This window comes from Saccoglossus kowalevskii, chromosome 2, assembly GCF_978046115.1.
Source record: "Saccoglossus kowalevskii chromosome 2, keSacKowa6.1, whole genome shotgun sequence".
In the NCBI taxonomy this organism is placed as follows: Eukaryota; Metazoa; Hemichordata; class Enteropneusta; family Harrimaniidae; genus Saccoglossus; species Saccoglossus kowalevskii.
In genome coordinates, this window is record NC_140642.1 from 28,524,423 (window position 1) to 28,539,501 (window position 15,079).

General features: G+C 35.5%; 1 protein-coding gene across 1 annotated transcript in view; it reads left to right on the forward strand.

Moving 5' to 3' along the window:
- Positions 1-7,702, forward strand: part of LOC100372728 (glucose dehydrogenase [FAD, quinone]-like) — a 29,899-nt gene extending 22,197 nt beyond the window's left edge. The window contains exons 12-16 of the mRNA XM_085494109.1: positions 11-105; positions 4,178-4,370; positions 4,482-4,528; positions 4,837-5,010; positions 7,196-7,702. Coding sequence (XP_085350235.1) covers positions 11-105; positions 4,178-4,370; positions 4,482-4,528; positions 4,837-5,010; positions 7,196-7,340 — 654 coding nt within the window. The 3' untranslated portion in view covers positions 7,341-7,702. The remainder of the gene's footprint in view (positions 1-10; positions 106-4,177; positions 4,371-4,481; positions 4,529-4,836; positions 5,011-7,195) is intronic.
- The last annotated feature ends 7,377 nt before the right edge of the window (positions 7,703-15,079 follow it).

A 15,079-nucleotide genomic window follows, 5' to 3' on the forward strand; every position in this document is an offset into this window, starting at 1 on the left:
CTTTCTACAGCCAGATCCCAAATGGCCGGATATTCAATTGCATTGCCAAATTGGATATTATCATCGAGGTCCAAATGAGAATAGATTTCTGAATTTCTCTGAAATGTAAGATATTATTATAATTACTTTATATGGAATGAAAAAACAATTATATTACCTGCAATCATGCCTCTGATGCGTGGGAGTGGTTGCAGAAACTAATATTCATTAAGGCGAAACTAATGTTTAGGCAAAAATTATTATGGCCGAGGGGTAAAATTATGATTAGGTTTGGGCCGATAGTCATTCCATTTGTAATGCCTTAGCTTTTTAGTTGAGATAATTGCATTCAGTTACAGTATTACATGGGTATTATACATTAGTCCAATCATGCAACATAGCCTACCATATTAATTTAACATTATACATCAGGCCATTCATACTACATAGTCAGTCATATTAATTGAATAATATACATCAGGTCATTCATACTACATAGTCAACCATATTAATTGAATAATATACATCAGGCCATTCATACTACATAGTCAACCATATTAATTGTATGTTATACATCAGGCCATTCATACTACATAATGAACCATATTAATTGAATATTATACATCAGGCCATTCATGCTACATAATGAACCATATTAATTGAATATTATACATCAGGCCATTCATACTACATAGTCAGTCATATTAATTTAATATTATACATCAGGCCATTCATGCTACATAGTCAGTCATATTAATTGAATATTATACATCAGGCCATTCATGCTACATAGTCAACCACATTAATTGAATATTATACATCAGGCCATTCATACTACATAGTCAACCACATTAATTGAATATTGTACATCAGGCCATTCATGCCACACAGCCTACCATACTAATTTAACATTTATACATCAGGCCATTCATACTACTTAGTCAACCACATTAATTGAATATTATACATCAGGCCATTCATGCCACATAGCCTACCATACTAATTGAATATTATACATCAGGCCATTCATGCCACACAGCCTACCATACTAATTTAACATTTATACACCAGGCCATTCATACTACTTAGTCAACCACATTAATTGAATATTATACATCAGGCCATTCATGCCACATAGCCTACCATATTAATTGAATATTATACATCAGGCCATTCATGCTACATAGTCAGTCATATTAATTTAATAAAATACATCAGGCCATTCATGCCACATAGTCAGTCATATTAATTTAATATTATACATCAGGCCATTCATGCTACATAGTCAACCACATTAATTGAATACTATACATCAGGCCATTCATGCCACATAGTCAGTCATATTAATTTAATATTATACATCAGGCCATTCATACTACTTAGTCAACCACATTAATTGAATATTATACATCAGGCCATTCATGCCACATAGTCAGTCATATTAATTTAATATTATACATCAGGCCATTCATGCTACATAGTCAACCACATTAATTGAATATTATACATCAGGCCATTCATGCCACATAGTCAGTCATATTAATTTAATATTATACATCAGGCCATTCATGCTACATAGTCAGTCATATTAATTTAATATTATACATCAGGCCATTCATACTACTTAGTCAACCACATTAATTGAATATTATACATCAGGCCATTCATGCCACATAGTCAGTCATATTAATTTAATATTATACATCAGGCCATTCATGCTACATAGTCAACCACATTAATTGAATATTATACATCAGGCCATTCATGCCACATAGTCAGTCATATTAATTTAATATTATACATCAGGCCATTCATGCTACATAGTCAGTCATATTAATTTAAAAAAATACATCAGGCCATTCATGCTACATAGTCAACCACATTAATTGAATATTATACATCAGGCCATTCATGCTACATAGTCAGTCATATTAATTTAATATTATACATCAGGCCATTCATGCTACATAGTCAACCACATTAATTGAATATTATACATCAGGCCATTCATGCTACATAGTCAGTCATATTAATTTAATATTATACATCAGGCCATTCATGCTACATAGTCAGTCATATTAATTGAATATTATACATCAGGCTATTCATGCTACATAGTCAACCACATTAATTTAATATTATACATCAGGCCATTCATACTACATAGTCAACCACATTAATTGAATATTGTACATCAGGCCATTCATGCTACATAGCCTACCATATTAATTTAACATTTATACATCAGGCCATTCATACTACTTAGTCAACCACATTAATTGAATATTGTACATCAGGCCATTCATGCCACATAGTCAGTCATATTAATTTAATATTATACATCAGGCCATTCATACTACTTAGTCAACCACATTAATTGAATATTATACATCAGGCCATTAATGCCACATAGCCTACCATACTAATTGAATATTATACATCAGGCCATTCATGCCACACAGCCTACCATACTAATTTAACATTTATACACCAGGCCATTCATACTACTTAGTCAACCACATTAATTGAATATTATACATCAGGCCATTCATGCCACATAGCCTACCATATTAATTGAATATTATACATCAGGCCATTCATGCTACATAGTCAGTCATATTAATTTAATAAAATACATCAGGCCATTCATGCCACATAGTCAGTCATATTAATTTAATATTATACATCAGGCCATTCATGCTACATAGTCAACCACATTAATTGAATACTATACATCAGGCCATTCATGCCACATAGTCAGTCATATTAATTTAATATTATACATCAGGCCATTCATACTACTTAGTCAACCACATTAATTGAATATTATACATCAGGCCATTCATGCCACATAGTCAGTCATATTAATTTAATATTATACATCAGGCCATTCATGCTACATAGTCAACCACATTAATTGAATATTATACATCAGGCCATTCATGCCACATAGTCAGTCATATTAATTTAATATTATACATCAGGCCATTCATGCTACATAGTCAGTCATATTAATTTAAAAAAATACATCAGGCCATTCATGCTACATAGTCAACCACATTAATTGAATATTATACATCAGGCCATTCATGCTACATAGTCAGTCATATTAATTTAATATTATACATCAGGCCATTCATGCTACATAGTCAGTCATATTAATTTAATATTATACATCAGGCCATTCATGCTACATAGTCAACCACATTAATTGAATACTATACATCAGGCCATTCATGCCACATAGTCAGTCATATTAATTTAATATTATACATCAGGCCATTCATACTACTTAGTCAACCACATTAATTGAATATTATACATCAGGCCATTCATGCCACATAGTCAGTCATATTAATTTAATATTATACATCAGGCCATTCATGCTACATAGTCAACCACATTAATTGAATATTATACATCAGGCCATTCATGCCACATAGTCAGTCATATTAATTTAATATTATACATCAGGCCATTCATGCTACATAGTCAGTCATATTAATTTAAAAAAATACATCAGGCCATTCATGCTACATAGTCAACCACATTAATTGAATATTATACATCAGGCCATTCATGCTACATAGTCAGTCATATTAATTTAATATTATACATCAGGCCATTCATGCTACATAGTCAACCACATTAATTGAATATTATACATCAGGCCATTCATGCTACATAGTCAGTCATATTAATTTAATATTATACATCAGGCCATTCATGCTACATAGTCAGTCATATTAATTGAATATTATACATCAGGCTATTCATGCTACATAGTCAACCACATTAATTTAATATTATACATCAGGCCATTCATACTACATAGTCAACCACATTAATTGAATATTGTACATCAGGCCATTCATGCTACATAGCCTACCATATTAATTTAACATTTATACATCAGGCCATTCATACTACTTAGTCAACCACATTAATTGAATATTGTACATCAGGCCATTCATGCCACATAGTCAGTCATATTAATTTAATATTATACATCAGGCCATTCATACTACTTAGTCAACCACATTAATTGAATATTATACATCAGGCCATTCATGCCACATAGCCTACCATATTAATTTAACATTTATACATCAGCTCAACAACTCTACATGAACACTATAAACTTAACCAACCTTGCAACCTAAATCTTTAAAATTTCATGGCTTGCGATTGATTACAGGTTTGCTAAACCGTTACAACATGATATCTCTTTTGAAGAGCGTGCAAAAAAGAGTGGCCTGGCACTCATGGTGATGATTTGTCGCCCTAAGAGTGTAGGAGAAATCCGATTACGAACAACCAATCCTTTTGATCATCCTATTATTGATCCACAATATCTTTCACATCCTTCTGATGTCAGAACAATGATAGAGGTGAGAATTGATACTGCTGTTATGATACCATTTATTCACATTATATACAAATGTATTTATATCATTTCCATCCATCAATGAACATTATTTACATGTTATTCTTGCATTAAGGGTTGCAGGTTTTCTAAGAAAATGACTGAAACGAAGGCATTTAAAAAGTATGTATTGCAATGCATGTGCATTACATCCTATATTTTATTAGTTCGCATAGGCTATTCTAGTTTCACTAAATTGCCATTTAAGTGATATTGAATTCAACCAGTTAGTTTATGTGACCTGACTAATGCTTTTTAACTTTGAAGTGTTTTAAAATTATCCTGTGTCAGAAGTTGTAAACCGGTGAACATAATAAGCATGTGCTTTTTAACTTTGAAGTGTTTTCAAATTATCCTGTGTCAGAAGTTGTATCCTGAAGAACGTAATAAGCATATTACGTATCAAGGTTGTCATTTTTTATGTTGTCTAGGTATGGTGCTGAAGCAGAGTATTATAACTTTCCGAACTGCAGTCATCCATTTGATTCTGATGGATACTGGGAGTATGTTGTACGACACGCATCAACCTCAGTGTATCACACAGTTGGTACATGTAAGATGGGAGCAGTAAATGACCCTACAGCTGTAGTTGATTCATCATTAAGGTAAGGTTTAATGGGCAAGGGGTAATGTTTTAATTAGTTTAAGCACCCGGTTCATTGATTTGCTCTGTGCGTGTGCTATGGAAAGCCATGTAGAACACAAACCCATTGAGCGTTCGCTGTACTATCTTCGTGCATACTTTGAGGTATCTTCGTAATAACATCATATTATTATTTCTCATGACCATGACAGCCATTCAGGTTCTTTGGATTACAGGTCGACATATCCCTGTGTCGAACTGGAAACGATATGTGACAGTATTCATGAAATGATTAGTTTGCCAGGCTTGTAGCTGAGCACAGGGTGGCACAGGGTCTGTTTGTAAGATTTAGTTCTTTGTTGGGCTGAAGCGTGTTGGTAATGGCAGCAAAAATGAGCTGATAATAACTCTCTGTTCTGCTATATGTGGTTGAACAGTCAGGAAAACAAAGGGAATGGTGAGGTGGCTATGGTTTAATTGTTCTTCCAATACAGTAAAAAAAATTCTCAACATTGCTCAACTTCTGGAACCAGGTGTTTCGACAGTTTGGATGGGGACTCTTACAGCTGTTATCTCTATGTTGTATTGCCATGAACATGAACTTCTTACTGACTTGCATGTTGTGGTTGATATTTGTACATTGACTTGAAGGGTTTTCATTACATTGAGCAGCACATTTGTCCATGATTTGGAGTCGTTTTGCTATGTGGGTAATATCTGGGATCTAATGAATCACCACCCACATTCTCCACCTGAGATGAAATTAAACTTGTACAGCCAGAATAGTGACCTCGGTTTTGTGCATGGCCAGAACATTGTTTTTATATTATCAATTGTTAATTGGTCCATGCAGAGGATGTGCGTCATTGTCTAGTGGGGTAATTGAAAATATCTGTTTGGAATATGGATGATTTGAGGGCCCAGGGGCAATTTTAAAATAATGTGCAATTGAATGGCCAATGTCACCTTTCGCATATACTTTACACTTTACCTTTCATTCCACATTACCTCAAGAACTGTGATGGTAAACACGAATTAGGTCTGTCATCACTTGGCAAATCATTAGTAACGCATGTAAAACAAATTACTTTTACTTGCAAAAAAACAATAATTTAGATATTGTTGTGTTGCATTTTGTCCCTTGGTATGTTCATAATATATCATCACTTACATGACTTCACATGTGTGACGATAAACTAACCACTATGTGACAGTATTCACTACACACCATTTCGAGCTGTATGTTTTGGGCTGGTGTGGTAGTGCAACTACTAACAATGGCGCTTGCTTGAAACAGTTCGAAAATTGTCAAAGCATTTAGTTATGAGCCGACTATTTATTTTTGATACTATTATTTTACAAAAATCAATGTCTCCCAACATTTTTTAAAAATTGAACCTGCTAGAGTGTTTTCTTTTTGATAAATGAAGAACACTGTTTGAACAACAATGGAATCAATATTACAACAACTACTGTGTTTCCCGCAACACTGGAACTATGTTCTGTTTCTCATTTGTTATGTTCATACCTATTTGTATATATTACCTTCAACAAAACATAATGGATGTAGTATTAGAGGCAGATGCTCTGAAACCTTGAAAACTGTGACAAAGCCATCATATCAATCAGCCTCAAATACTCAACTCCACCCACAATATCCGAGTCATTGTTTTGGGTGCATAGTATCTACTCACTGTATATATCTACTCATTGAGTGTGCCTTACCTTGTAAGGCTTTTTTTTCGTGGTCTTGTTTGATATAATTAAATAAAACTAATTTGTACATATTATGTTATATATTACACAATGTGAATTTTGTTTTATATAATGGGACTAGCAGCTTTGCCAAAATTGTTATCATTTTGTTGCAGTGAAGAGGATTTGTGCTATAAATAGATTTAAGACGAGTATGAATAACAACTACGGTTAAATATCATAGTATAAAGAATGTTGTCAAATCGCACTCTGTGTGTTAGGTTTGTGCTTTTATGTCTGTTTTATGAGATAATCAGATTGGATGATTCAGGCCTACAACCGACTTACTCGATCATTTTGTTCTTGGTCCCATGAAACGTTCAGCTTGATATCTCCGATAACAAGAAGTGTATTGTCCTTTGTGATGGCTTTTTGAACATTATGTGATATTTGATGGTTTCAGATACCATTTTAACATAAACCATACTGTGATGTATTTTGTTTATTTATAGGGTTCGTGGTTTGCAGGGCATTCGCGTTATGGATTCGTCAATCATGCCTTACGTGACATCTGGTAATATAAATGCCCCTGTGGTAATGATTGCTGAGAAAGGTGCTGATTTGATCAAACATCACAACACTCGTCCAGCTCTATAAGTATAGTCTTATCACCGAAGCAGTTAGCCACCTAGAACATTTACAACTTTAAGTAATCGAATTTGCAAATACAGACTACGACATTTTACTGTAACCAATACTTGTAACTTGTGCTACCTGCTTAAATTAGCTGACGAAAACTGTAATGCTTATTCGAAGACCATGCTCAGATATCCATAGCTTTGTATATTATGCCAATCGCTGTTGTAATCTTAAATACAAATTAAAATGCGTTCAGCCAACACGCTGCATGGATGTATTGTGCATTGAAAAGGCAAATATTACTTTAGTTGGCTTATTAATCAACTGACAAAACTACATGTAAGAATATTTTAAATATTAAAAATAATGATATTATGTAATGACTGTTTACTATATTTTTGATTCATACGGGAAGGGGAATAAGACACACTCATTGGTGGGCATAATTCCATGGTATGCAACTAGCCTCGTTTTGAAATTTGAAAAACACACACAATGCAGGCTGCTGTACGGAAATCCGGTTCAATTGGAAACTAATGCAACATTCCTTTAACTGGATACTGTACATTTGTTATTTAAACTCTCATTTACTACTAGTGATATATACTTTGGTGATTGATTGGAATAAAAAGTTCGTTTCATTGTGTAATTTCCATATTTATAAATATAAATCTATTGTGTGCTGACAATGTATGCCTCAGTTGATGGGACGTGAAATCGGGCAAAGTCATCGTCGTGGTCGTCCAACTCAAGACGCCAGATTGGTTGGTTGGTTGTTTGTTTGTGTTTAGAAAGGTCATACTCATTTGCTGCAGAAGGAAACAGTGTTCCAAAAACCGATCCCTTTTGAAGAGATAAATGTCAAACTGTTCATGGCTAATCAAGAGAATTGCAATAACCAGACCACGTTTCTGATTACATGTAATGCTTCCACGTTCACATACCAAATGTGTTCAATAACATTTTATCAGAATCAAGTTGTTTTATAAAATATGAACAAGAAATCAATTCTATATAATCAGCTTGTGCATGCATGTGCATGCATCCTTCACATCAATTTTGTGGATAAATTCTTGTTCACTCACTAGCAGCACCTCGAAGAAATCTAACATGTCTTCTTGATAAATTGTCTTAAAGCAAATGTATTGCCTTACCTGGTAAGGTAAAATATTTTCTAATTCATGCATATTTATATTGATTGGTACCCCAGGCCGCTTCTTTCAAGAGTGATCAATGCTAGAAAGGAGAAACAACTATACACCTGTCATGAATTAGTTTTCGCGTATCTGTTGACCGACTTATTTAGCTGGTTACTAGTGAATGGCTGTGTTATATCTGTCATCATTTAGGCTCATACGAGGTCCTGGACAGAACTTGACTCAGTGATTTGGAACTAATTACGATATAACCGTCGCCATCCGGACCGCTATTTCTGACACGTTGGTGTTTGCAGACGAGATATAGAGACAGACAAAATTTCCCCCCCTGACACGTGTTGGAGAAATCCGGGCAAGACGGAATTTCCTTAGACACACCTAAAAATGAACTTTCCATGACCACCTTAATAAGACTTTAGAATCAGATCTAATTCTATAATTTTTCTTTTTAGTGTGGACGGTTTGGGCTCTACTGTTTGGTATGCTGTTGCATGGATGCCCATGTGTCTGTATGTTTGTATTTGGCTGCCAAATACTAATATTATTTAAACTGGCAACAGCAAAACTGTCTTGCAAAGGAGCATGCAAAATTGTAAGAAAGATTTAGATGAGGTAATCCTAAATGCATTCCAAGTAATACTGACCCACTGTGTGAATCAACATAGTCTGCTATAAACAGTAAATGATATACATTGTAGAACAACTGTAACATTCTTTTATGTTTGTTAAGGTATTCAGGCTAGTAAAATCAAAGATTAGTAGATTTAGTAACATTAGATTATTCCAAAGGAAAACAATTCTGAAAATTTTTGCTTTTTCAGGTTTACTTCGTGATATAATAAATTCAAAAGCATCAACAATATTAGAAATGGCATTTAGGTATTTTTTCACAAAATGTAACAGATAGTTCCAGTAATCTAATATTAAACTCCCCAGCCACAGTTAACAACATTGAATTGGAATGAGTTTATTTGTTTTTTTAGTTAGATCCGACATTTGTTCCTGCAATTTGGTACAAGTATCATCTGTTATTGTTATTGTAGTAAAATATATGAAACAATTGCGTTTATTATTCCCATGTTTTACTATGCTGTGTTACTGAATATGAAAATCCAATACGCTCGCTCGCTAGCTTGCTGTATTTATTATTTGAAGAAATTAAGTGGCTTTTGTATCGGTGTATTTTGATTTGATTTTAAACTGTATAACAAAATTATTCTTTATTATTATTATATATTATTTATTTTTACAAGGTTCATTTCCCAACTGTTTTCCACAAACAAAAAATATCATTTTTGAAACACAATAATCTATTATCTGTCTTGGTAAGTGATTGCAACTTAGCAACAACAAAAAACGGGACATAAAAGGTTATTTTGAGTCAAATTGATGTCAACATACTCTCCCTCTCCTTCAAGAAAAACTTTCAGCAGTGGCAAATTTTGGATCTAATGGTCCGACAGCATTCTGGTATGATGCATTTTGGACTATTTCTGAAAATCTATTTTTGATAACGTATTACACAGAGACTCACTCTACTTAATAATGTATTTGTTGTTTTTGTATTGTGTGAGTTAAAAACTGACAATAATTATTTTTTACCTGCAATCTGAGGGCAATGTGTATTTTCTGATTGACACAAGAATCGTTCGTTACCAGCCTTATTTGAGCGTTTATTGTTTAAGTTCCATGGATTACACAATTACAGTAACTTGATAAGCATTTCACATTTTTCAACAAATCCATTTGGTCTGGTTTATTGACAATATGGTAGCATCTATTAGCACCTGAACGGTTGTATGTGCCACAGGCACCACATTCCATTCTAATTCTAGCGTGAGCATAAATTAATTTCAGTTTATTTACAAGTCAATTTTTTTATGATGGTTTGACAAGCACTCATCGACTTAAAATACTGGTTCATCGCACCAGTTTCAACCTCTATACGTTGTTTAAGATGCGCTAGGATAGATACTGTGAATGTGACATTTTGTTTTAATTGTATAGGCGGTCATTTTTTTAGACGAAGAGCATTGTCACACAACACAAGATTAGCCTGACTGACAGTACACAAACAAAAGATGTATTCTCTGTTTTGTAACTTCTAGCAATTTCTTTTTCAACACTGTTACATTTCTCAATTCAAGTTTAAGACCCTTGACATGGAGTCTACTCCATGGATTAGACATTTCCATTTTGCTTTGGATGGAAGAATTCATGAGAGCCATCTTCACAGTCTAATGTGACTTTGGATGACTTACTCGAGAACGCCAAACTTTGTTCAAACATTTTAAGAAGTTCAACAAACGCCTAAAACAAATTCCTGTTTCAATAAAGTGAATTCTAAAGACAATATAGATGGAATATCATCAAAACTGACGCACATGCATCAATAACCTGTCAACTATGTAGCAGCTGAACTGAAAGTTAAAAAATGAACTGAGAAATAATCATTTGATTTAAATTTGTGTTCAAATGAGAACATATCTCCCGCATGCGTGGTGCGACGCCTATTAGAACACCTAAAATATATGATATGAAAAGTATGATGGCTTATAGTATACAATTCTTCCACGTTAAAGATCTTTAAAAAATGTTAATGTACACGACGCAATATTATGAAACTACATAGAATCATGTGGCTGAAACACAACTTTGACAGTTTTATAAATATGACGCCAGCAAAATACCTATTTTATGACATTCTACCATGACATGTTAGAAATATTAAATCACAACTCACCGTTCAGTGGAAATTTGTTGTTTTGTTTTAGTCACTGGAATAAACAACCGTCATTCTGATACAGAACTCGTGACCTCGATAATAAACAGCTCATTATGCATGTAAATTAGGTACCGATACATGCATTTTTTGTTTTATTCATGAACGTTTTTTATTAGACCTGACTACAACTTAACTTGCACATTTCATGCCGTGTGCTTATGGGCTGTGCCCTCATTTAATTTACTTAGCACATTAAATATTGTCAAAATCAGTCACATTGTTGAAAACTGTTTAGACGAGTCGTGTTACAAAGTGTAGTTCAGGCTTGGTGTTTATTCATCCAGAAAATACCCATAATGCACTCTTTGGAGTTACATATAATATATACATATATATCATCATGGCTACTGAGTGTTTTGACTACATCATTGTTGGGGCGGGGAGTGCAGGATGTGTGGTTGCTAGTAGGTTGTCTGAAGATACACTGTCTACTGTATTGCTCATTGAAGCCGGTCCGGAAGACAACGATCCTGATATTCACACCCCAGGTCGAGTTGGAGGCTTATTAGAAAAGTCAAATTTAATTTGGACATATTTGGTAGGAAATTATTTGTTATATGCGTGCTTAGATACAAATAATATAACTCATTCATGTACCAGTCATTTTTATGCAAAAATTATGTGTATTATGAGTTTATTTTATCATGGCGTTAATCTTACTAGAATATATATCCCATGCCAAATAGTATTTATGCAAATGTAGGTCTTACACTTTACATACTAGTGTGTAGTATGTATGGCCCCTGTACAGAACCGAGAAGGCCGACACTTTCGTATTTTCACTGTTGCCATTTTATCCATATTTTAATTGATTTCGTAATCACTTTTGTTTGTACTAGTACGTACGATTTATATTTTCATATGTAATCTATTTAAATTTTAAATTACCCATTACAGTTTGAAATACATTCATAATTGCATTCCTAAATGCTTTTTTTTTCCAATATGAATTTGCATTTCCACTTTGTCTTTTGATATGCTATTTAAGTTTATAATTGCGTTTCTCTTTTACTTTTTGATGTGCAATTCCAAATTGCTTTTGCATTTTTGCATTTTTTTTATTCGAATTCACATTTTTGGCACAAAATATCATACATTGATTTTTGTTTATGACTCGGAACCTTTATAACAGTATTTCAATTAAAAAAAAAAATAGTTTAAACGCAAATTATGTACTATTTTGACCAAATTATTCAATCATTCTAAAATGGTCAATGTTAAACCTTCAAGGTTTGGGATTGAGAGGGTGGTTCTGTGAACAATAATCTATGGGGTTGCATTGTCATTGTATTTATTATTTGCCAACGTAAAAAAGAAAGTTTCATTCCATGTGCATTTAGGCTATCATAGGCCTGATTTTACATTACTTGTACCAGGTTATATTCACATATTATCTTGTCCCAACATCAGTGAACGCAACACCACTTACTGCTGAAAAACATTTGCATGAACAATTGTCATAAACACAGAAACAGTGCATGCTTACTCCTGGCATTACGTCATGTATACCATGGTGTCAGTCGTTTTTTTATACTCTTGTACTTTTAACTTCCCTGATATAACTGTCATTCAATGGTTGGGTGTGTTATTTACAAGAACATTCATGCCTGGCATTAAATGATCAGAGAAGTATTTGGCACAGAGGAAAGGTAAGACATATTTAGCCCTAAAAGAAAAGTCGGACAAACTACGTCACAAGGAACAGTAAGGCAAGCTGTAGTCATTGATTTCGGTTACAAAATACCATTGACCAGGTAACCCAATTTAATTCCTAGTCATGGCTTGTGTACCCCTCTCCACAGGGTCAAGGTCAAACGGGAGGCTCTGTTACAGTTGGTAAACGAGCTTGTGTTGATAGGCGCACGGTGTTTCCGGTAAAGAAGCTATCGGTGCCCGGTTTCCACTCCAGAGTATTTCTAGTCGAGAAATCTATCGGTTGGTGGTTATCGGTTGGTGATGAACTTAAAACCACTCAACAGATTTGTGATAGCAGACAAGTTAAGAATGATACACCAGCTACATACGAGTGAGGCAACGCATGGGCGAATGGCTAACTTCGTTGGACCTGAGAAATGCATATCACCATATACGGATACATCCTCACAGAGTCAGAACCTGTTAAGGTTCACAATAGGATCGAGGGACAACTTATCAGTGCAGATCTCTCCCATTCGGTCTCAAATCGGCTCTATATGTATTCACAAAAATCCTAGGAACAGTAGTGTCAGTATTACACCGGAGGACAGTGGATCTGAGCCCCTACCTAGACGGTGCAAAGCTATGGTAAAGTTGATAGCATTGGTTCTGAGGGAATCACATACCTCAGTCAGGGACTTAATGAAACTGATTGGGAGGATGGCGTCAATGAGGAGGCTCGTACCACAGGCAGCATCGCGATCCAGACCTATTCAGAGACTGTTGCTGGACACAATGCGAAAATACCACAGAATTCACGCGACAGCGCCACCACTCGGCCACCGAGTGAAGATGTCCCCTGCGTGTCGAACGGCCCTACCGTGGTGGGGGTTGGAAGAAAACCTAATAATAGGTGTTCCGTTCGAGGCGATGAAACTGGCGATGACAATACTAACGGATGCGTCGGGAACAGGGTGGGTGCTCATCTGATGGAAATGACTGTACAGGGCCTATGGTCATCCAATCAGGCCAGTCAGCATATAAATTAGCAAGTAATGACTGCCGTCAAGTTAGCATTTTCTCCCCAAGGTGAGAGGCAAGTCGGTCATGATCAGATGTGACAACATGGCCACAGTGACTTACGTCAACAAGGAGGGGGGGGGGACAAGGTCGTCATCACTGAATGCGTTAGCAGTGGAAATACTGACGTGGTGTGTGTGGAAAAGGGGATTCAGAACAGTGTAGCGGATGCGTTGTCAAGGCAACGGCGTTTCAAAGACACCGAATGGCAAATACCTCAGAGAATTGCCAACCTACTGTTCATAATTTGGCCGGACCCATTGGTCGACCTATTTGCGACATACCAACACAAAAAGAGGCCAATGTTCGTGTCACTGAGACTACACGAGTCGGCACTCTGTTGGAACACACTGATAATGCACTGGGAGAACATGGACACTTTCCCCTGATACATGCCGTGTTATGGAAATTGCGATCAACCAGGAATGTCAAGTTAACTCTCATTGCTCCCAGCTGGCCCTCCCAGTTTGGTTTCTTTTGACAGTGCTAGTGGATTATCCCAGGGAGCTGCCCCACGACCCCAGTTGCTATCACAACCGAGCTTACATCATCAGTCCAATTGCATACTGGGAAGCCCCACCTTGTACCCCACCCCACCAGTTACACGCAATTGTACAGGCTGTGCGGGTTTTCAGACTAGGTGTCAGAACAAGTCAGTAAATCCACTACTGGGTTGTACCAGAGTCACATATCATATCAGTGGCGGATCGGGGGGGGAGGGTCTTGGGGTCCGGACTCCCTTGAAAAAGTTATTCAATTTGTTTTTGTATAATATAAAAAAATAATTAACGTTGTTTGGGACCCCCCCCCATAACAAAAGTCCTGTATCCTCCCCTGCATATAGAGCTTGGTGTTGTGAAAGAAGCTTTCATCCACTCTATCCCACTATTCCAGACCTGACAAACTACTTTTCATATTTGTTTGATACAAAGAAGTTGAAAGCAAACACGATAAGAAATGCCAGGACGTCTCTGAATTCAGTATTGCATATTAGTTTGGGGTTAAGCATTTCTGAATTGCTCAAAATTGAAGCTATCATGAAGGGCTTAACTAGGGAGCAGGGCCCACAGAGCCCAAGAACCCAGCCAGACTGGTCTTTA